At 35.3% G+C, this 25,643-nt stretch overlaps 1 protein-coding gene across 2 annotated transcripts in view; it reads right to left on the reverse strand.

Annotated features, from left to right (window-relative positions):
* The window catches only part of CSMD3 (CUB and Sushi multiple domains 3), a 726,030-nt gene that overhangs the window by 565,610 nt on the left and 134,777 nt on the right, over positions 1–25,643 (reverse strand). For both annotated transcript variants that reach the window (XM_040588420.1, XM_040588419.1), the window contains exon 4: positions 46–240. In XM_040588420.1, the coding sequence (XP_040444354.1) occupies positions 46–240 (195 nt within the window). The remainder of the gene's footprint in view (positions 1–45; positions 241–25,643) is intronic.

The following is a 25,643-nucleotide window of genomic DNA, read 5'->3' on the forward strand; positions in this document are numbered from 1 at the left end:
TATATATATATATATCTGAGAACATTACTGTAGCATTTCTCTTACCTCTACAGATAGGAACTGGGAAGTCCCATGATGCTGTGTTCACAGAGTTAGCTATGCAAGTAAGCTGAGGGTGGCCATCCAAAATATATCCAGTTACGCAGCTGTATCTGATTTTGTCACCAACATCAAATCTTGTACCATACAAGATACCCTTTGGTGGAACTCCTGGATTGCCACAGGAACTACTCTGTAATTCTGGAGAAGACATATTTTTATTACTTTTAGGTTTTTTATAAATCAGTACTAAATTTTACTGAAGAATATAGGACACAGTAATTATGGCAAAGTTGGGCAGATACTGTGTTTTCATGGATATTATATAACACTTATCACTGAAAAGCCATTACTGACTTAGTCTATTAATTATCTGCTTATCTACCCACATATTCAAAGGTAAAATATTATATGAAAATGAGCACAAAGTTTTCCTTAAGCTCCAGCTATAGATATATTAATATTTTATTCTTAATTGACAGCAAAGAACTCATTACATAAGAAGAAGAAACAAAGGAAGTTGATTTATTTCTGACTTTCAAGTTATAAAAATGCAAAACAGTAAACAGATATAATACAGACAAGAACGAACATCAGATTTGAATCAACCAAAATTTGGAAAAATAAATGCAAGTACTCAAGACAGAGAACTAGGAGAAGGTTTTAACAAACATAAGCCTAGGCATGACCAGGAAGCTGTTGAATGATTTAACAGATTTTAGATGATGAGGCAAAAGTGATGAGATACTGCAGGTAACTGATTTCTGAGCAAGGGATTAGTTAATATAAATATATGGAATATCATAGATCCGGGTGGTTTCAGCTCTAATGCAGAGCTTTAAACCATTGAGAATCCAAAATGAGTTGTGTGTCTGCTATTAGTTTGATCTCTGAGGACATTAATTAGAGCTCAGTTTTACTGGGTGGTACTCACACTCCAACTGTGAACCCTTTTGACTGATGTTTCAGTATCATAAATAGCTTGATTACAACCTCCCATCATTTACTGCTGAAGTCCTTTAGTTAATGGACATAAAAAGATAGATGTTTTACGAGTGTGAGCAAAAGAGGTTTCATGATCTCATCTGGAGCTCTTCAAAGCTTCTACCAAGTATACTTACCCACCTAATGCTAAAAAAAAGGGGGCAAATCAAGTAAGCCTGTGCTTGGAGTCATAACAAATTTACCTAATCTACAAAGGAAACAAGATGGAAGAACAGAAGGGTATATATGTATTATCTTATTTTCTTTACCTGAGTTCCCTGTAACTAAATTATTCTGCTGCATCCCTGATGTGCTCATGAGTGTGTGCACACAGGTACAAACACATGCACGCACACACACACATGTACAAACTCATACATAAATATCATATGGAAAAAATAATTTGAACTGTTATAGTATGTTTCAGTTAAAGATATAAATGGTTATCAAAACAAGCCAGTATGGCTCATGAGATTCATTATATTGTCAAACTTCAATGCCAAGAACTACCAAAACCTGATACGTTATAGATTTCTGATACCAGCCGTGTAAGAAAATGATGTAACAGTTACTAGAAGGAAGGATCCGGTAGTCACATATATATATGATATATGTGTTATACATGTCTATACATATATATGCTACATATAAAATATATGCTAACAACGTCTCCATCTGCAAGGTTTGCTGTACCAACCATGTTTTGATGTGAGTATGTTAAAGAAGTAGATTAATTGCTGATGTTGCTGCTATTGCTTTCTTTCTCTTACACAATATACTCTGTGGATCTGGATTTGACTTTGATTGCCTTGCACAAGGACACAACACAGAAGTAAGAAGGTAGCCTGTCTCATCTTGGTCACTTCAAAGCTTAAGTCATTGATATTCTTATTACTGCTTTATCAGGCTAAGTGTTATGTTCTCCAACAAAACACCCCTGTCCTCAAATCTGCTTGCAAGCTTTACAAAGCAGACAATGCTGCAGTTGACTCCTGCATATTTGTTCAAAGGGATTCTTCTTAAATCCTTTAAAGGTTTTCAAGGCCACTCAGGTTACTATTTATCATCATAGCATGTCAAAATAGAGGTAAGAATATCATCCTGTGGATTCTGGTTATCTTATGAATCATATTCTATTAACTTGAAAACTCTGTCCATACACAATGTTTTTATTTTCAGCTTCCCCAAGAAGATGAAATCTTTCAGAGGCCTGTCTTTCTTAGTGCTTTGTAAAAAGGTCACAGAAAGATTCCCTGTCCTTTGAAATGAATATAAAGATTAGTGGTGCCTTTAACAGTCATTGCCTAAAATTGCTTGCTTTACTCTTACTGCTGTCTCATCAAGAATTACCCACAGAAAGCAATATATTCTTATGGAATTATATTATATTTTAAAGCACTAATTAAAAATCACCCTCCTTCTAAAATAAAACTCATTTTCCTGCTGCAGTACTATATGACTCGTCTAAAAATAATACTTGGCATTTTCCATTAACTTTTTAATATTATGAAAGTGGCTAGTGTGTTACTACTTCTAAACCTTCAAGTCATTTTGTTCCTTATTCTAGATAAGACAGCAGAAAATAAATTGTGCAATTTAAAATATATTAGTTTCTTCTGTGCGTATTTTAATTTTGAACATATACAAATGCATTATTTTGCGGGGGCAGGGGGATGTAATTCACCAACTGCATTAGTCTTCTTTAATAGGTAGCGTCTATTTTCAAACTGAATGTGACACTGCACTACCAACCCCTTGCCAGTTAAAGCTATGGATTGTTACCTTGAGATTGTCATCTGTCAGGGAACACAGGAATTGCCAAACTAATTCGTAATTTTCATTCAGTTCCGCAGTTTCTTGACTTCAGTGTCATTCTGATATTCAGGAATGATATGAAACATGGAAAAGTATTTCCTTTTAAATTTGCCACATTGTAATTTGGTTGAAGCACTCCTTGTTCATGTACTTTGAAAATAATCATAACTGAATATTTTACACCATCCAACTTTTTGACATTTTTATTGTGTATTGTTGCACTTCTCATTTTTAATGTAAGCTGTCCTAATTGTTTCAATCTCCAGTAAGAGTTTTCTTTGCTCTAGATTTGTCAGTTATGCCTGAAATCATGTGCATGTTTTGCTCGCACAAGACCAAAATGCTTTTTTAAATCGATTCCACCTTTAAGTGAGGTATGTTCAACCTTATTTGTCCTCTGTTTTAAACAAGAGGATAAAAACCAAGATCAAAATATCCGTTGATGTTTTTCAATAAGTTGCTATTTCATTAATTTCTATTAATGTCAACAGAAATTCTGTTCAAAGACTGTGGGTAAAACATGCCTCAGAGAGTTCTGCTTAGTAGGAATGGACACACTCCTTTAAAGAGTTTAATTAGCAGAAATTCAGCCACTTATGATTACTAATTTAAAAGCTATTCAAATTATATCATATTAAATATAACGTCTTTGTGACAATACTTTCAAAAACAAGGCTTGCAGAAGTTGATTCTCTTTCTCAGCATTCCTTAAAGGAGAAACAAGTCATAACCAGATGTGAAAATTCAAATTTACTTTCTTTTTATTCAGATTTTAAGTCAGTATATTTTTTTTAATGTTATTTATAAAATCAAGAGTAGCACCAGTCCTCCCTAAAGTGTTTAAGCATGAAAATTGTAGTTTAATGTCCAAATAGCCAGAACAAGTGTTTGCAAATATACCAGTTAAAAATGCATTTGTCATATCATTGCATTGCTTTCAGCTTGGTGGAAACTATTTGTATTTTCTCTGTTGAAGATTAATGTTCTTCACACACTAAATTTGATATTAGATATTCGAAATTTAGGAACTTTTGTCTTTTTAAAGGGTTGACCCACATCTTTATCACTGCTTTTGTTCACAGCTACTAATTATTATGATCCCATTTTTCCCAATGTAAAGTGAGAAACACTGTCAATATCAAATATATATCTTCATGAGCACTCACTCAGTGAAAAACCTATGAAATATCCCAATAGAAGCTAGTATTTGTTTCTTTTTTATTTTTCATATTTTTTGCTTTTGAAATTGGATACTTCTAGTATCCCTACACTGTCAGTTTGGATATCTCCCTCCCTGCATTACTGAATGGCTCTAGTCCTAGACTGATTGTTCACTTGTGTCTACTATTCCAAACAGTAATTCCTCTGCCAGACAAACCTGAGTATGGTCCAGGGAATATTCCATTCTAGGTACCACTCCAGCTGTCTTTTGGGACAGGACTTGGTGTAACTGGAAATACCAGAACATGGCTGTACACAGATATCCCTTGGAAAAGCAATGCATATGTAGTTTGTGTTATTGACAAGAAAGAATGTTTTGGTACTGAGGACTGAAGACTGATTTCAGAAGCGTGCATGCAGTATGTGTGTGGATGTAATGAGTGCTATACATTCCAAGGGTCACAAATATTAAGAAAGATAATAGATTTGTAACAATATGAAGTTGCCTGAAATTCAGGTGTCTAAAATTCACCTATATCAAAACTTCTAATGGTTCATTTTAGTTGTACATAGTTTTCCAGAGTTTTTATAAACTAAAAACTCAGATGCATAGTCTCTACATCATAATATTCTGCTCTTTTTCCTAAAAAGGTATATTTTGCTTACTTTTCTATTCTGTCCTCATTCGTGTTTTTCTGAATATATGAGTACCTGTCCCACTTGAGTTTACAGAGTGAGGGAAACCACAAGGAAAATTTGGAGTAGGCAGTATCAATGCAGTGAAGGCAAAAAATTAAAGACTTAATACCTAAGTGGCAAATTAACTGTATAAATATGTATGGTTCAGAGAGCAAAGAAAGAGACATTATAAATAAATGCTTCGAAAGATCTACCATGAGCAATACAGATTTATTAAAACAGAGATTAAATGAAAAAAAAAATCCCCTCCCCCAAAATCCAGGTCTGTCCTTTGTAGTAATTCAATAAAAGTGGTTATTCCTTTATTCCAACAGATCTCTTACCTCAAGATACAAGTGCAGAATGAAGATTCACTATTCTGAAATTCACATTTGTTTAGCAGTAGTAGAAATAACAGTTTGTTTAACAAACAAGACTTCTCTGAAGTTTTTGGTTTGCTTTCTGCATTTTTTGTGTGTCAGTCAGAAGAGACTGTCATATTCTGCTGTCTATCTATAAACAGGTAGGCATAAGGCAGTGTGGGAAAGATTTCTTTTTTTCCGCTAAAGAAAAACAAAGTAAAGAATGTTTTCTCTTCTCCTGTTTTTAATTGCTTTTTCTTGATAGAGAAATATCTTTGCGACAGTAATCTCACTGAGAGTCTCTACTGTTCACTAAAGATAATACAGCTAATTTCATTACATAGTTTCTTACATAATTTTTAATGAATGACATAATTTTGCTTTTTTTCTTCTTTGAAATTATTTCCATGCCAAGAAAATGACAGAAGAACTTGATTATCTGAAATAAAGCCACTGATTAGATAAGGGTGTTTTTTAAAATTCTGTCCTGAGAGAACTTTAAGTGTGGATTTTTATACTGAGTTTGATTTTGGTTCTAAGTACATTGAAACAATCACTGCATTTGCCTTCTTTGCAAGTAACACAAGAATGTTTCTATTTATAGAATTAAAGTGATGTGTTATTTGTATAGGAACAAGCCCATTTTAGCATTAAGTAAATTAGAACTGCATTAATACAGCTGCTCCACAAGCAAGGGAAAAACAAGAAGGAAAAGCAAGAAAGGCAGCAAAAAGCTCTCCAAGATTGGTAAAGGACTCAAGTGACAATTGTAGTACTGTACTGTAGTAACACTGACACAGTGAGCATGACAAATGGAATAGAAGAAATGGTCCAGTGTTTGCAGTAGATTCCTGCAATACACTATTTGGAATATCTCTTCAAATCAGTCAAAGCCACAGAACAGCACTGGAGGGCTAAAAGACCATGCAGAAATACAATGGCAGTCACTAATTTTACCATATGACAGCATAATCCAGCACCAAGTGAAATCAACAGAAAGATTACTATAGTCTTCAGTAAATGTCATTAAATCTGACATTTCCCCATCAGACACACTTCTAAAGTTTAACCTGAAGGGAATGACAAACAGGTAAATAGTTAGCTAGGAGAGCAGCACAAGCTACCCTTGTTTACCTTTACCAGATTCCACTTGACTTCAAGTAAATTCCTTGGGGTTTAGCACCAGCTAAACCCCAAGTATGGCTGGAAGGTAAATTCACATAGTGCATGGACTGAGAAAGCCCATTGGAGACGACATGAAGTTTTGGAATGGGAGTAGAGTTGCTAGCGTCACAAAGATTGTTCCATCCACACCGTTCCAAAAATGGAAATACCTCCTCAGTGGAAATTCCACCTCAAAAAGGTGGAATACCTTATCAGTATCGTTCAAAGCCTGAGGTCTGCCTCATGATCTGCCACATGTGGTAGCTGTTCAACTTCCCAAGTGGATGAAGCCCAGACAGATGCACCCTGCCTGCCATGCAGTGGCTGCGTAGAGATGTCCATATATGAGTCATAACAGCATTGTTCCACTTAGACTGAGCACTTTTTTTTGGCACAGCTGTATTCTGTAGGCAACTGGGAAGAGGCTGTTGCATTTACAAAGCAAAGTTTATTTCAGAGCCTGGAACAATCTAAAATAAAAAGTAATCCTAAACCCTAAACCACTTCAGTGTTCCTTCTGCAGTATGTATTTCTTACTATGACTTTTAGAGTTATGTAAAAGAATTTAAACTTCAATTTCTGAATTTTTATGCTAAGTAATATCTAATAGTGTTATTTATTTTAATTCTGCACTTTCCCCAATGCCTCACCTCTTTTTGCCTTATTAAATGTTGCATTGTTCCTCACTGGCTGTCCTTACCTGGAGAATTTACAGTAACCTAAGACAGAAAAATCTAACTTAATTTAGGGAAATGCACTTTACCCACTAAAGGAGGATGTCACAGCACAGACAAGTTGTGCGGTATTATATAGACAATGTCACCACACAAATTTTAATCAAGAATAGATACATATGTAAAATGAATTTAAAATATTTTATCATTATTCTATCATTAATTTAACAATTTGATGTGCTGTCATATCTAGATTCGGGGTTCCTTTTTTGCAAGACATAACACAAATATTGGGAAGATGTATAGTTTTTATATTTAGGATGATAGGCATACTGAAAGCAGAGAACAGAATGAAATAAAACACATTTTGTGGAAAAGTACTGGGACTTCTTACGCAGACAAGAAGAAATGTAAGAGTTCACAGGTGAGCATTGGTAGGCATTGCTAATTAGTGAATTGGATCTTAAACTGTTTTAAAGGCTAATGTGAAAGATTTATGGTTCAAATGATTATAAACTAGAGACTGGCTAGTCTTAAAAAGAAAGTACACAACATCTCTTTCAGCTTCCTGTTGGCAAAGGTCATCTGAACTGAGCAGTATATAGTCTGAGGGTACACAAACATGTTCATGGCTCATCAACCATGCCTCACTTCCCACTCATTAGTTAAGGTTTCCCACAACAGGTCTTTTTCACAAATTGTGTCTTAAAATTGAAGGCAGAGAACTGTTTGTTGAACTTTTCAACATTTTTCCAAACAAAAGAGAAAAATTATTTCTGCTACAGTGGATCAATCGGGGTCTAAACCTAGAATTTAAAATATAAGATGTGTATATGGGATGTGTCATGGACACACCATTATAAAGTGGCATAAAAGGGCACAAAGAAAATCAGTTTTCTCCTCATGAAAGGGACTATGACACATGAGAACTGGGCACTAGGTGGCACCTGAAACATTCAGAGATGTTCTATGACCTGGCAGAGCAACAAAAATTTCCTTCCATATGTATCTGTGGTAACACAAAATTCCATCTTTTTATGTATATTATATATGCTTGGCATATGTATATGTTGGTACATACATACTTATATGTAGAATTACTAGTAGTGCCCTGTTAGAAGTACAAATTTTAATACAATTGGATCGCTTCATGGACTACCTGCTTGTTTTTCACAAAGGACATGTTATCTCTTACAGTGAAAGTTCAATCTGTTTTACACCATTATTGCTGGTATGAAGGGTTTCTTAACAATGTTGTTTACAGAAAACATGTTTACAAATTTTGAGCTATATCCTTGTACTTATTTTCTAAAAGTTTCTGGTTTCGCTATTTTGACAAAAGAAAGGCCTAATTCTTTAGTTTACACTTTAAAAGCTTTATGGTTTAGAATTTTGCTTTAGAAGACTGAACCATTATTATCTCCAAAACATTTATCACATTGTTTTTCCCATGCACCATTTCTTGATAGAATTAATTTTATCACTGTATTTGATGACAAAGGGTCATAAGATGTCATAAGGACATTACCAAAATCTTCACAGGTCTTTTCTTTTTTATGCTTCATAGTAAATCTCAACTGGCAGGTTGAGAATACTGCTCAGTAGGTAGGATATGGAGTGGTTAGGCAGTGCCTTTCTTTAATCAAGACTAGATTGCTGCAATTGCTTTTCTGAATGTCCTGGTTTCAGCTGGGACAGAGTTAATTTTCTTCTTAGTAGCTGGTGCAGTGCTGTGTTTGGGATTTGGTGTGAGAACAATGCTGAGAGCACACTGATGTTTTTAGTTGTTGCTGGGTGATGTTTATACTAAGTCAAGGACTTCTCAGTTTCTCAGGCCCTGCCAGTGGGAGGGCTGGAGGGGCATGAGAAACTGGGCCAGGATGGGTGACCCAAACTAGCCAAACAGGTATTCCATACCATATGACGTCAAGCTGAGTATATAAACTGGGGGAAGAAGAAGGAAGAGGGGAGACATTCACAGTGATGGTGTTTGTCTTCCTGAGTAACAGTTACACAAGACAGAGCCCTGCTTTCCTGGGGACGGCTGAACACCTGCCTGCCCATGGGAAGTAGTGAATGAATTCCTTGCTTTGCTTTGCTTGTGTGTACAGCTTTTGCTTTACCTGTTAAACTGTCTTTATTTCAAACCACAAGTTTTCTCACTTTTACTTTTCCAGTTCTCTCCCCCTTCCCCATGCAGGGGAAGTGAGCAAGTGGCTGTGTGGGGCTGAGTTGCGGTCTGGGGTTAAACCATGACACCTTTAAAAAAAAATCTCCTTTAGAAAACACAAACTCTATCCTTTTATGTGTCTCAAAGTATCAGCACATCAGGTGAAATTTAAAATTCTTAATCTCACCTTCCTTTTAAAGTATTTTCATGAATGCTTCATGATCCACCAACACATTATTCAGACTATGTATGGATATGGTAGAGCTTCTTCAGTTAGCCATTGCATAGCTGTCATTAATATGTCTTCATACTCTCAAGAGTGTACACTTGTGGTGATGTATAAATAAATGTAAAGTACAAATGTTAAATTCTCAAATACATATCTTATTGTGAATCAAAATATTTTTATTCAAATGCTAATATAAAATCTCCACTTCATATCAGGATGGAAGAGTAATCCCTTCTCTTTACAGCAAAATATATTCAAGGTTCCTGCATTCAGAATACAGTTGAAAATACTGCTGATATATTAAGCAAGGGAAAGTTTATAATTAAAAGAGTACAACAAATCATAGTAAAACTGGTTTACTTTGCTTATTGTTCTCAGTGTTTATGATATGACTCAGAAATACATAAAAAATGTAGGTCTTGCATAATAAAGTGCTATTCTCAGAGTCATTTTTCTAACCACAATCATACTTTTAAGGTCTGAAGCAGATGGCTACCTAATAAAGTTGTTTTTATTAGAAATGGTCTCTTTGGTTAATGATCATCTCAGGTATAATATGAATTTTTCATTAAAAATGTCCAGACACGAGTGCATTTAAAAATACTGGGTCAAGGATGTATGCATGATTCTGCTTTTAATGGTACTTACCCTGATAATTTTGCAGTGCTGGATTGCGTTATGGCCTAATGATCCTACTGCATAAGGTGAAATAATACATTACTGATCTTGTCCAAACTACTTACACGATGATTCATTAATCCAGAAAGTCAGTGTGATTGAAATAATGGGTAGTAATGTGAATGAATAAACATCTGCAACAGGCCAGTCATCAAGAGCAAGCACAAAACCTTTGAATAACTTATATTCCATAAAACCTTGGATTATAACTCAGTGCTGAGCTGTGCACCCACAATACTGTACCTTCCAAAAGTCAGCTTTCCACATGGGAGGAAAAACAAATTCTACTCCAAACACAAAAACATTGTTTGCTTTTTCCATCTACTCCACCTTTCTTTTCCACTTTTAGCAAGAATTCTCAGATACCCCTCACTTGGGAAGCAGTTATCTGTAATTTTTATCTCATTTCAGCATGATGCTATCATTTCCCTTTTGCAAGAATTAACATTAGTGTTGGTATTCAGTATTCTATTATCACCTTTGTTGCATGGGCTTGTGCATTTCTCAGAGAACATCTCTTGAGCCTCAATATTTGTGTGCTTTGCCTTATGCTGGAAGGAAGTTCCCTGGCACATTGGGGAAAATATTTTCAGAATTTTCAAGCATGGAAGAATGATAGTACTGTATTTTCTGATGAAACATATGATATCTTTAGGCAAGAATGATTTAAAATGTCTGAAAAAAGAACTCAATGTACCAACCTTCATCTATAAGCAAGTATCACTTGGCACAGGGGAAACCGCTTTATACAAGCTGTGCTTTGTGAGGCTTGGTGAAAAATGCTTAGTTATAATTTTTTTCTTTCTAATAGTGAAAACCTAAATGATATAGTAATGCATATGATTCAGTACACTACTGTCTCTGGGGTATGGATTGTTATGGGTATCTTTTTTTTTTTAAAGAGGTTTTAAAATCAGAAAGGACTGTTTGTAATTTCTACTCTGAATCTTGCAGGAGCAGAGATCAAACAGTTTCCTTAGTTATTCCTGGATCAAAATAATCGTGTTTGAGACGTAAGCAGTAAAAGGCATTTAATCTTATTTGATAAATATGGTGATGGATAGTGTCTGCAAAGTATTTCATGTGTTATAGACATATTAACTTTCTTCCTTCAAAGCCTCCTTTTTTAACCAACAAAATCTTGAACTTACACAGTCAGCCTTCTCTCAAATCATGTTAGCAGCCAGAATAACAGCTACTTTTATCCCCATCCCTTCAGGTTACCTGCTGTGAGTCATCCCTCTTTTGACTAATCTGTTATTGGAATGAGTAGAAATGGTCATAATTTGATGGGAGAGAAAGATTTATCATTAAAATAACTCAAGATTTGAATTAACATTTCATCAAACATCTGTGTAGGCCACTGTTTCTCTGGCTATCTCTACATGACAGGTTAATACTGAAAGAGCCATGCTAGTCATGTCTCTGAATGTACTGGTATTTCTATATTGAGAAATGACTTGAACACCCCTTCAGTTTCTACTTTTAAATACTTTCAATATTCTGTGCTTTTATTGAGAGAAAGAAAAATGTTCTAGGATAAGGTAAGTTTAACAGCCTGCTGCAGTCCCGCACAAATCACTGTTTGACAGAGCTTATGAAGTGTTCCTTGTGGTGGTAATTCACTGAAAGATCATGTATCTTATAGAGATCTTTGCAATACTTCTTTAAAGAGTGACAGATTGGTATGTTAGAAGAGCTAAACAGCGTCAAAGAAATATATGTTATACAAGTAGGCTGTTAGCATAGTGTGAAATGGCAAGGAGTACGCAGAAATGTATCTTCAGGTCTATATCTGACATGTTCAATCATGTGATATGTAATTCTACTTTAATGTATAAGGAGGAGAAAAATTGTAAGTGTCAATTGATGGATGAAAAAAATCTTTTCAGCATTAATTTTCCATTTTTAGGGGAAAGGTGCTAATGAACTGATAAACATTTCAGTTTGATTTCCCCTCCTTTTTCCCCTGCAAAATAGAGGTGGAAAAGAAAACTGAGGAGAAAGATCTATTTTTTTTGTTTCTCAAGTTTGAAAGATATTTTCAATCAGGGAAAAAGTCTATTTCCATCAGACATTTTTGTAACAAGTAGAGCACTTTTGCAGTTAATGTTGACTTGGTTATCAGATATTTACTGTGTTAATGTTCTGACTAGGTATAAATAGAAGGCTGTAAGGGAAAACAAAGGAGTCAAGGGCAAGGAAATCTATGCATGTTCAGACTTCTTAGTTTAGGTCTCAACATTCTGAATGCTCAACCCAGCATTCAGTTGTGATAATATTGGCAGTGAACTTTCTGGATGTTAATGACACCTTAGCTAACTAATAAATGTTAGTTAGTATATGAGCATCTGGAAATCATGAAATAACTTTTCTTCTTTATCAATTATATCTAATTAAATATTTACTAACAGACATATGACACTACTAGACAGGACTACAATGTTGATGTGATGTCTGTAGTGTCTACCTTGTTTCAAGGAAAATCAAGCAAGTGTTCAACATGGCATATTTTATTTCCTCTACACATTTGTTATACTATGAAAAATGAAAATGTAAGTATAAACTCTCAGTTAAACTAGATTAGTGTGTTTATATAAGATGAATTTTTTTAGTATTACTTTTATGCCTCCATTTCTGCAGCAGTTTATTCCATTTTAATTCTTTCACTTAAGTCCTGTAATGCTTTACTTTCTCTAACATCAGCAACTTTGCACAAAGATACTGGGAATATGCTGGTGCAGGAGCAGGCTGGAAATTAGGACCATGCGTGGCAATCAGTTAGCTGAGGGGAATGTGCTCGAGCTTGTAGGTCACAAACCCTGGGAGGACAAGGAGTGTGAATAGACACAACGATTAACATGAGTCATGCTGAGAGAGCATAGGGGAGTGGGGGATGGATGGTGCCAAGGAAAGGTAACACCTTGCTGTTAATTGATGGTAGTTAACCACCAGTCGGGGATTGCCTAGTATGCAATGCTTAGCTTAAAGAACCAATCTGTTTAAAAAGCACAGCTTCTGAAACTATATATAAACTCGTGTTTCTGTACAATAAATGGACATTTGCTTGCATCAAGCTGTATCCTGTCTCTCCATCACAGCAAGCTGGTGACCCCGACGTGATCCGGTTAAGGATCTGACGTGAAGGGCTCTCGAATCGCCTAACTGAGCAACTTGCAGCGAATCCCACAGAACTTTGAATAGACCACTGAAAGGAAGCAGGAGCCGGCCGGCCTGAAATCCCTCCGGAGTTGAGAGGTGAGCTGTAGGAAATCCATAATGGGGAATCAGACTTCGTCCCCAGAAGGAGACGTATATGGACTCATAAAGGGTCTTCTAGTCAGATTCGGGAGTCCGTGCCTCAATCTCCTCAAATGGTGACCCCTGTGGTGGTGTTCCGAAGCCTTGGAAGAATAAGGACGGAACTGGTCGATAAAAAAGACAGCTCGTGGAAGAGGGCTGCGTTCCGGAGGAGATGTCTTGGCTGAACGATCATCTTGCTGGCTGGACCAGGTGGACAACCTGCATCGATACAGGTGAGCAGCCAAGAAACTTTAGAGACTTTGAAAGAAATGAAAGTGTGCTCATACAGCAGCCAATTGTATGATGCTGCCGCGGAGGGGATCTCCGTGTCGGGAATGCATTTAGCACCTTGGTGGCAAATTCTGGCTACTCTTTGCCAAGTGTGGACTAATTCTACTAATGGTGCTAAACCAGAGGAGGCTGTAAATTCCACCGACAGCGCGACTCTTCTCAAGACACCGTCAAAGATGGCGATTCCGTCCATACCTCCTCTGCCCCCAAAGCTTCTGTCACTGATTGCAGCAACTCTCACAACACAGGACCAAACACGGGAACAGGACAACTCAGACAAGGATTCCATTGACACTGATAAACCTTTTGATCCAGGTCCTATAGATCTGGAAAAGGAGCTGGACCTTTCCCCCCGCCCCCTGGTCTCTCCCAATGCATTGATTGTATTTTTGGGGAGGGTGAAAGGGGGTCTGAGGGATTGGTGGCAGGAATCTAAGTGGGAAATGCTTAAGTGAGGAGTTTTGGGAGTCCCTATGATAAACATGGTTATCTAGTGTTTAATAGGTGTCTGCATATGAATGATTTTTGCCCTGAGCCTGGTGGTGCATACAACTGCAGTTTGTGTCCGGGCTCAGAGATGTAAATAGGGGCTTCTCTGTTATGGTAAAGTGTCTCTGGTTGCATAAAAAAAGAGGGAATGAAGGGAATGACCCCAGAGGTATGTTCAGAGAAAGCATGCTATGTTTCGAACCTTTTGACTGAACCAGTCCTTGTTTGGTGTGCCCTTCCACCTATGTATAATGTTAATCCAAAAGAAGTTCATATTGTTTATACTTTGAATGTCAATAATTGTCTTTCTGTAGATGCTAGAGTAGTAGGAGGCTATGATGGGAACGTATTGCAGCGGTTCTTCTCTTATCCAGAGTAACAGCAGGGAAAGCATTAAAGAGTTAAATCACCTTGTTTGGTAGGCAGTTCAGAATGTGAGTCAAAATTGCCACTGTATTTTGTTGTTGGTTCAAAGACATGGCTTTGAGGATTTTGATGATATGTGCTGTGTGGATTTTAGGCGCCCCATTGCAGCAACATGTTACCAAATCTGACAAAATGTCAGCCTTTTTGGCATCCGTTCACTCAATTGGCAGTATTGTTTGTTTGCTATTACCTTGGTTGCTGTCATGTTTGTAAGGGCCCTGCAGAACATGGCAAACCTGGTACTAGCTGTTCAAAAACAAAAAAGGGAAATTGTAAAATTGTACGGAACAGAGACAGTGGGTTGTTTTGACATTGATAATATGTCTTAGTTGCTTTTTTATTTGTTCTATTACTTACACCTTGTTTTTACTCGTTCGGTTTCAAAGGTTCTTTTTGTGCAACAGGAAGGGGGAGATGCTGAGCGAGCTGGAAATTAGGACCATGCGTGGCAATCAGTTAGCTGAGGGGAATGTGCTCGAGCTTGTAGGTCACGAACCCTGGGAGGACAAGGAGTGTGAATAGACACAACGATTAACATGAGTCATGCTGAGAGAGCATAGGGGAGTGGGGGATGGATGGTGCCAAGGAAAGGTAACACCTTGCTGTTAATTGATGGTAGTTAACCACCAATCGGGGATTGCCTAGTGTGCAATGCTTAGCTTAAAGAACCAATCTGTTTAAAAAGCGCAGCTTTTGAAACTATATATAAATTCGTGTTTCTGTACAATAAACGGATATTTGCTTGCATCAAGCTGCGTCCCGTCTCTTCATTCACTGCATGTTGGGACATAAACAAATGTATAGCCTCTTAACTGGAATCAGTATGTGTATTTCTACTTTCCAATGTTATTTTTACAAGAGGATTTAAGTATGAAGTCTACAATCACGATGGTGTTGAATACTGTAAAAAGGTAACAAAACGTAAATTAATCAGATCTACAAACAGGCGATGAATTGGAGATTAGCATGTCAAATTTATATTGTGATCCCACTAGTTCACGGTTATAAAAAGCATTTTTCAATACAACTGAGAAACCTTCAGGGCTCCCTGTTGTAATTAGTTCTGTGACATATCAAAAAATAGATTGAGAGTAGGCAAAAAAATACTTATTTGTTTACAGTATTTCGTTTGCTTTGTGAAACAAAAGATATTCTGAAACACATAATGAATCAGTGTTTTCAGGAGTTACAAGTCTTCTTAGCAGCTGTTTCATGAAGGATGATATTACTGGCATTGCTACATTTCTAAGATAAGTAAAGCCTTCCTTTCCGATTACTTAGTTATTAAAACTTTCTGTTGTTTAGTTGTGTTTGGAAAAAACTTAACTGTGTGAATAGATACTCAAGTTCCAGGTGACTAAGGACTTAATGTTCTTGGTAGTGAAGATTATTATGACTGAATAAAGAAATAAAACTTTTTATTATTTTCATTTCCTGTATTTCTGGGTGTTTGTTTAAAGACACTGTATTTAGATACTTATTTTAAACTTAAGCAAAAATGTCTCAGAAGTAGTTTGTTTTCTGGGAATAGACAAGTCAAATGTACTTTTAGTTATGCAAAGCCAAACTTTGGTATAATCATTTGTCTTGGAAAAGTATATTCATTTCTCTGCTCTTTCTACTTCAGTCTTTACTGGGATCAGTCTGGTGATTGTGGTTAAAATAGAAAACAATCCACAGAACCCTTCATGAATTTGACTGTATCATCAGCTGCATGGAATTCTGTTTGCTCTTCAAAAGTCAGTGCTTTTTTCAGCATTATAATCCTCTAGCTCATAGCCGAAACTGGAGTTTCAAGTATCAGCAGTGTCCAGAAATGCCAATTATTGTTTATAACTACAACTATTTTCAATTTGTACATGTCAGTATCAAATGACAGAGTATCAAATGGCACTGAATTGGCCTTTTTAACCTCAGAATTGAACTAAAGCTCAAGTTTTTAGCAAGGGCTTAGAAATGGATGTCAAGGCAACCTCAAATACATACCACTCTGCATATCAAGTTCAAGAAATCAAATTCTACCACTTCAATTCCTAGTAAAATAATGTCCTAAATGCCATTCACTTCTGATTGATAATAGATTCATTCTATAAATTGTAGTCCTGGCTAATTCTGGATCCATTTGAAAGACCTGATGATAATTACATCATCTTCACTTGACAATGTAATTAATGTCTTTTTCATATTTCTACAACCTAAAATTCTTTAATTCATGGGATCCTGATTGCTTCCAGTTTAAGAAAGAATGTTTTCACTTAAACATCTCCCTATCCTTAACAACTGGAATAAGCATACATAGCATGTGGAGTATTATAACAGACATGTTTCACAACACAAGCTTTCCTTTTGAACATTAACCAGCTAGAGCTTTTTTTCCAGCATCATATTATCTGTTAAAAGACCAAGCAAAAAAAGATCTAAGTTATGAAACAAATCTGTACATCTGTATGTTCTTACCAGCTCTTTCTTATATTATTATTTTTTGTTATCTATTTTCATTGTGGAAACCACACTAGCTTCAAGTTATTTTAGATGAATTTAAATTATCTGAGTCAACAGTTTCCAAGATATACAGTTGAGGATGATAACACAATTACCAACATATCTGGAATGCTCACATAGTGGTTTTTTTCTAAAAGACTAATATCTTAATTTCTTAAGGATGATGCTGCTCATTTAATGATTAGTTTAGATCTGTAGTGTTAGTTGTACAATAAGTAGATGACAGGCATTACCCAGCTACCTTTGATACTGTGGCAGGTATTTTACTATCTAATGATTTTATAGGTGGTAACCAAAATTAATGAAGGAAAAGTACAACTTTTGTTCAGTTACAAATTTTACCCATTAGGCATGAATTTTGTAGTTTTCAAGAAAACTCAAGGAATTTTAAAAAAATAGAATTATGAAAGGAGAAATAATTTTTAAGTTAAACAAAGTACCAGGAAGTTGTGATTGGCAGAGTAAAATATAATTATCAAGAAAATCCATCAAAAGAAACTTATTATTCCATTTCTTCTTATTTTACCAGTTGTCTTCTGGCTTCTGTAAGAGGCAAGATCGAGTTTCTGCAACTTCATTCTCCTTTACTTCAGAAGTACTACCTCGCAGTCAGAACCAGTAGTATAGTCCTTGTGCTGTGTCATAGCTGCTCTGGAAAAAAGTGTCATTCACCTGGTGTCAGCAGCAGAGGAGACCTGGTCCTCACCTCAGTTCCAGCGTTTGGTCTCATTCAGCTTGGGGAAACAGTGAGAAGTCTTTATCATAAATGCATAGAGGTTTCATTCCAGTGGTTTGAAAAGGTACATTCCTTGTCTGCTAACAGTAGGAGATCTGGAAGTGACATGGGCCGTTTCATAACCACAGGATTTGAGAGGTTAAAGTACTTCCCTGTTTCCTAGAAAGTCTCACTAAGCCTGAGCTATCTACAGTCATTTAGTATGATAGCCATAGTCAGACAAGGTAGTAAAAGGCACAAACATTACCTTGCCAAATTTTCAAGACCATCTCTGAAATTTTTTAAAGCTTGTAAAACATTTCAAAGCTTTCAGAAAGGAAGAAAAAGCTTTATCATAAAAAGTAAAAAAAAATTAGAAAATGGAAAACAGAAAAAATCAGTTTAAACTTAAAATCTAACTTTATAAACAATGGAAAATATTAGGCATCTTTGTTAAATACATCTGAATAATGGTAAATAATCTACTGTGTAATATTTTGAAGGAAACCTATTTCTCAGGTTAACTATTAAATACAGATGCTACAAATAACCCGAACAATTAAAAAAAAACAAACAAAAAAACAACCCTGCAAAGGTATTTCTGAAGAAGCATTCCATGAAATGAAAAGTTGTGATGTAATCATGGCACACCATGGCAAGTCAATTCAATTATTCATTTAAATATATCATGTGCGTATAATGTATTCAGATAAGAGTCTGCACTGTTAATTAACTTTATCAACATATGCTTCATGCATTGATATAAGATTATCTCAAACTTTTCCATTACATAAAATATTTCTTATCTATGACTTTGCCCATTTCTTAGAGAGTTTACTATTTTGATTAAAATCAAAGTTTTTTAAGTTGATTTTCATTTGACAAATGTTTACTTGGTGAGATTAATTAGCTTTTAGTTTGTTAAAGGTACTTTGGTATTTGTATTGATAATTACATCTTCCTAAAATTTAGTGTTACTTTTTACTCAGTTCAGAGTTTACTTGGGGTTTAGCCTCACTCTGCATTTTGGCTTTCAATAACCTTGCTTTCAGAAACATTAGTTTTGGTGAAAATTTATTGCTTTGTCATTCTGGAAATATAATTTAATTGTTCCTTTGGATTAAGTAATTAACAAAATTATTTCTCCTGAAGCTGAATACCTCATTTTTTCCAGATTCATGTGTTTCCAAAATATTTTAACTCAGGGTAGTGTCTTGAAATTACTGATAAAACATAGTATTTAAAATTAAGTACATTATCAGGGCATTGTACCTTGGGTTAGGAAATTAATATCTTTTATTTCAAAACAGGTTGGCAGAATTAATCACTTACACTGTAATTGGCCAGGATATTGAGATTGGATTTAATATTGGCATGAAGGTGTTGTGAAATTTTTGAAGGTTTCCTTGGAAACGGTTTTCTACTATTTCTTTATAAAAGGTTGTCATTGTTAGACTATAACAATAATTTAGCAATCACATAATTTAGTGCTACGGCCAAGGAAAAATTACTACTAAGGAGAATTATTGCAAACGTTTTCTAGCAGCAATCTGGGAGGCTACAGAGATCTGTGTATAATTTGAGACATGCAAAGCCTTTATGTTAGCTCTCTCATTATAATCAGGCCACTTTATTCCCTGCAACTGGCTATCCATCCTGCTGCCACAGGCATGATGGCTTCTACAGGCAACAGCAAGAGATTTTGAGAGCACAGTGGTTTTTTGTTTGTTTGTTTGTTTGGTTTGTATGTAAAGGCTATTTCTACTACCACGCACAGATACTTCCATGTTCTAAGTATGTTTAATAGGAAGTTAAAATAAGATCACAGCAGAAAAATGCCTGGCTGCAGGAGCAGCAAAACTGAATCTCTTCCGTATATTACTATTATCTATCTGTCTTTCCATAGTTTTCTTTGATGTTAATTAGGGTTAGCCCTTCTTTTTAATTAGCAGCTATCTCTACTTGTCCAAAAGTTCCTAGATTGCTCTCAGAGTCAGGAAAGGTGCAGTCAGGGTATGCTTCCTCTAAATGCAGGAGTCAAGAAATGACAAAATATCCTCTTTCGTGCAAGAAGCAGGGGAAGAATAAGGAGGTTATGTTTGTCAGTATTTTGTGATGTTTTCATGATGAAAGGTAATTTTGATCATGGAAGAAATAATAGTACCATGGTGTCCTAATGTGCAAACTTTCTCTTTCTTTACCTTTTTCCTTTATTTTCAGCAATGCCAGAGATTCTCAATATTAGTTGATCATGCAGATATTCATATATTTCAAGACACCAATTGCAATATGCTGCATAATATTCATATTATTCATAATATTAAACAGTAAAGCAAAGATCTCATCAATGCTGCAGTAAATTTGAAATAATGTAGATGTATTGATTTCAAATTGGGGCAATTGCTCCTGGGCATAGGTTAAATGAATATCAACAGTATCACTGAGTCATGGAATATTTTGCATTTATAACAATTTTAAATTAAGCCAGATTTTGCCTGATGTATTTTATAGATTAAAAGGAGGTAGTAGCTTAATATAACATTCAGTTATTTCTCTGTGGTTAATGTCTAATTTGCCCTCATCCCATTCATTTACCTATTTCTGTTTTTACTTTGCTTCTTTTTGTATGTTTGCCAGAACAGTCATCTCTTGAATGACTTGAGAAATCAGAGTCTAAGGTTAGAAGTGACATGTCACAAAAATCCTAAAACTTGTGGGTTTTAAACCAGGGATCAACAGAGTATAGATTTATTTTAAGACGCCATCTGGTAGCTTTATATATAAGAACACAAATTTTTAAATTAAAGGGATGATTTATTAAACAATTATGGTTATCTCAAAGCATTATTCATTCACTAGTAGTGGTGATTTGCATGAAATGAAGATTATTAAGCAGCATTCAATTGATTTCTGACACTACACCAGCAATTGTTTGTTCTTTTATATTTAATGGATATCCTGTGAAACTTAACAAAGCAAAGCTTTTTAATGGCCTAGAAACATATTAATTAACTTAAACTATGAATCAGAAAGTACTTTCAAAAATACCAAACTACCATGTGCTTTAAAAAAATTTTTTTTAAAGGGTTCTTCTTCTCAGCTGGACAAGTGCCTGCTCTCTTTTTTCAGGTAAAGTTGCAACTTTCCTACCTGCTTAAGGACTATTCCTGAATCATGAAACTAATTCTTGAAAGCCCTTCACTTTAAGATAAATGATATTTTATCTCTGGTCCAAGATTTGTGTGCCCTGAAATTATTGTTTTTTCCAGTGTTACCAAACCATCACAAAAGTGATTTTCCCCTTTTCCTGCCATCATTTTGAAATTGTTAACTAGTTGCCTTCAGAATGGTTTCGAAGACAAATCCAATGATGATCTAAGAGTCAAAAATTCACCAAATCCTGTGCTGTCTTATATAAATTTTAAACACCCATCTTCCAAGGTAAAGTCTTAAAACCTACATTCCATGTCTTAGTTTTACATATCATGTAATGGAAAAGCTAAGTGCCAAGGACAGATTGTTCATAGATATGGATGTTGAGCATGAGAACATACAGAACTAGCTAGCTAGTATGCACGAAGTGTGCTTTTTATATGTATGTCACCTGGGATGTTGAGGCTACCTCCATGCTTGTAAAGAAATAGGTTAGCAACCATCCTCTACCTGTAAGAGCCAGTGGCAAGGCATGGTTAAAGTCCTTACATCATAATATTTTTCCCAAACCATAATGGATGCAGTCCCCCACATCATGCCTGGGAATTGTCTCCAGATGCTAATTGATAAAAGCTGAAAACACACCAGGGAATAAATATTGACACTTAAATGGCAGACGTGATTGTCTGCTAGGGTCTGCACCCATTCTATGGATATATTTGGTTTGCTGGTATATACACAACTGAAGTGGTTCAGTCAGTGTCACATAAATGCCTTTCAATCTGCTCTAATCGGGATCCTTGTTAATTAAAAACCCTGGAACTATTCTCACAAAGCTCAAGCTGGGATCACTGTTTTATCTTTCATTTTGGTGCAGTTGTAAGAGGAAGATGTGATGTGGATGGAGGAAAGGCATTCTCTGAGAGAGGACTCATATAGGAGACACTGGGAATCACTGTTAATAGCAGTGTAAGCAGAAGGTAGGTTTCTGTTGTAAACATTTGAATGAATGTTTGAATGAATTAATGAATGAATGAATGAAATGTTCCGTTGTAAACATTTGAAACTGAATTTCTGGAATAATGGACACTTTTTTGAGAAGCACTCCAAGTGGACGGAAGAGAAACTTGCATTTATTTGTATTGACACTATTTGATAAAATATAAAAGCTGAGTGTCATGAAGACTTCTGCTAGGGTTAATGAAAGATGCTTTCATTAATAAATGAATTTATTCCTTCCTAATGCAAGTGACTGACAGAGACCAGATATATTGCATTCTTAAAGCATTCCTCTTTCTCCTACAACTAAAAATCAGAAGCTTGCACTGTCTAGGTCACATAATAGATACATACACTGTAGATGCCTGAAGTTAGCTGACATGAGTCCCAGATGATATATCATACAGATATGCTTATGCTATTAGAGATTTATCTGTTTCGGTAGTATCTAACCAGACTATTTGATTTTATGCATTACTTTATAGGCAACTAAAATAGTAAACATTTCTCATCTTCAGTAAATATAACATTTTCTGCCTTAGCATTTGGTCATTTTAACATATATTAGAATACATTACTATTTTCCAACTATTTATTCAACAGATAAGCAACTTCCAGTTACTGCCTTGGATTTTATTTTGCTAAATTATGTTAACATTAATATTCATGTTCTCTATTTAATAAAAAAGTTATAATAAATATATATATTAAAAACCCCAGTTGTACCAATCAAAACTAAAAGAATAAAATTTCTTTTAATCTTATGCCCCTTCACATATAAATGCAGACTTTAAAAGCCTGAGAGTATCCAGAATGCTTTCAGAACCAGCTTCCTGTGGATTGAGAAATAAAGATAACAGGGTTGTTAACCAACAAGTTTTCCCATGACCAGTTTCACAAACAGCAACTAATTTAAAATTAACGAAGCTGTTAGGTTTTGTTGGGTTTTTTTTTTTAAGTACCATACTACACACCCTTTGAAGTCTCACACAGTATCAGAGAGAGGAGAAACACTGAAGAATGCATCGGGTCTGGAAAAAGCACGATGCGGTAGACACTAATACACAGCACAAAATTTGCTGGAGAAGGTTTTAATCATTTATGGTGATTATCAACAGTGCTGGTAACCCAAATTGAGCTTCCCTAGTTTAAATGCTCAGGAACTCTTTGGTAAGATCTCTGCTGACAATTTTTATTGTGAAAATTTTGGTTCAGTTATACTCCTTGATCTCGACTTTGCCAGCATGACCTGAGTTACAGAAATGACAAACAAGTCATTTGTGGAACATTACTAGCCCCAAAGAACCCATTAGAAAGTTTGGCAAATATAACCCTTTTATTGTAGCCAAGGGTGAACATGCCACAATAGTTCCTTTTAATTAAAGTTGGTTCCCAGGTCATGATTAATAAAGCTGATAGTAGTGCTTCTCAATAGGCAGGCACAGCACAACAGCTGAAATAACTGCTACTCCACAGAATTAGGTCATTATTGTTTGGCTTGATCAAATGCTTAAGTATTGCCTTTGTGCAAAACCAAAAGAAAATATAGCAAGCAAAATACAATACCAGGAAGCAAAAACCAGACTTTACAGACAACAGATGTTTATAATAAATGTAGACATCTCTAATGTAGTTATCTATGAACTGTTCATCTGCATTCCATTTAAAACTCGTTGAAAGTCACTTCTTTAAAGAATAATTAATCAGCTTAATGAATGACAACAGCTTTAGAGTAAAGCTGTATAAATCAAGTTGGGTGGCTCATGCTTTATTTCCCTTCACCTACAGTAAAAGAAGAGTAGAGTAATTAGCTCACTTTCAGACATAAATATTGTAAACAACTGTGATTAAAGGAAATGAACCCAACCATAATCAATTCTGCAATAATAGTTCTGAACAGCATTTACCTAAACTAGAACACAAGTAAGTCTTGTCCATGTTATTTTGTCTTTTATTTCCAGAAGTAAAATTTCAATTCACACATCAAGTTTTTTCTGCATATAACAGGTTTTAAATTGTTCAAAGATGAAACTGAAGAAACTCCTCTAGCTACATATGCAGTAAAACAGATTAGAAATCTTCTTCTCACGATTCTACCTATAAGATTAACTACTAGAGATACTGCAGATAGGATTTTCTATTTATTCTGCATTACATTAAAAAAGGCTGTACTGTCCCCTATATAATTAGGTATACAGTCTCAGTCTTCATCAGATATTCCTGTCAGAAGCTGATTGTATTACTTTTCCATGTATCAAAATTCATTTTGACCTCTATAATTATTAACAGAGAAGTGAAGTCTGGACATCTAGAAATAAGAATGTTTAACAGATTTATAAATACCACAAGACATGTGCAGAAACATGACATGAGTAGGGACTTAGGAAGCCAAAATAAACACAGTTCCCTGGGATAAATGTCTTTTAATAAAGCTGGAACAAAAACTTCCAGTTTCAGTGCAGGGGCACTGAATTTTAAACATATACATGAATATGAAATGATTCAATCAGTATGAAAAATAATAAAGTAACAAAATAATGAAAAAATATTAATAAAACTAATAATGAAAACATTTGTGGAAATGTACAAAATGCAGTATACAATATTGCAGCATTCTCCCATTCCCTTACATTTTCTAAAAAAAATTGAAGCCAAAGACAGGAAAAAGCAAGAAATGTGACTTTTAGTCCCCTTTCCTGTGAAGAGCTAAATCACATGCAAAAAGTTGTCTCCACTTTATACACATATTTATTTTTATGAACGTACATTTAACTTACTGTATTGTTGGTGTGGTTCCTGTGCAGCAAAAGTTATACACAGTGCAAGTGTCAGGATAATTAGGCTATAATCATGCCTTCAATACACCCATACAATTCACATTACTGTAATTGGATGCTGTACAAATGAACCAAGGCCAAGAAGTTACTTTAAGTCCTGTAGCCCTCTGAAGCACGGTGCAGCTGCCAGTTTAAGTTAGGAAATATTTCTTTGGTTTTTGTATTTTGTGAAAGCACTGACAATTTGAGTATAAAAGCAAAGTTCTGTTTCCATGATACTGACTGTTGAATACCCTGACATACTTTTCCTGTCCAAACAAAAGGTATCGTTTGGTCATCCTAACTTGTCGTCAGTCATTACAAATTAGAGGGTGGATTTCACCCTTGCCCTCAGTTGCACTTTTTAGGCAATGACTGAACCTACCAACAGAATTTGATTGGTGTCTAGATGCAGCAAAAAAGAAAAATCCTGTAATCCAGAAGAAGGGCAAACAGAAAGTAGATTACATGCAGCGTATCAGTTTATTTACTCTTAATTTTGTCTTCTTTTGTTTCAGCTTTATCCGGTATATTTTTCTAGTAAAATATCAAATACCTCTTACCCAGCTTGCTTAAGATTCATTTTACTCGTACTGTTCTATCAAAGTGTCCATCATTGTCATTGACTAATATAAGTAGAATTCCTCCCTAGTCACCTTTATAAAGAGGCTATTCTAGCCATGCATATCCTAAATGAACCACTTATCCTGAAAAGGAGATTGCTTTACACACAGACTACATTTACATTTCTACCTTGCTACTGTATTATTTATTTGATCCATCTCAATTACTACCCCAAGTTCTCCATCCAAACTAAATCACATTGTTCTAGCAGAAATGGTAGGAAGGGCATACCAGCCCAAAGTCTGCTTTTCACAAAAACAGAGGTTGTACAAAGGCAATATTCTTATGGACAAGGTGTGAGTGCCATCATTAACTTCATGTGTCAGTAGGGGTATTTTCTTTTTTGTAGGTATGTCCAAATACAGGCTGGA

This window comes from Falco naumanni, chromosome 3 (assembly GCF_017639655.2).
Source record: "Falco naumanni isolate bFalNau1 chromosome 3, bFalNau1.pat, whole genome shotgun sequence".
NCBI classification, from domain to species: domain Eukaryota; kingdom Metazoa; phylum Chordata; class Aves; order Falconiformes; family Falconidae; genus Falco; species Falco naumanni.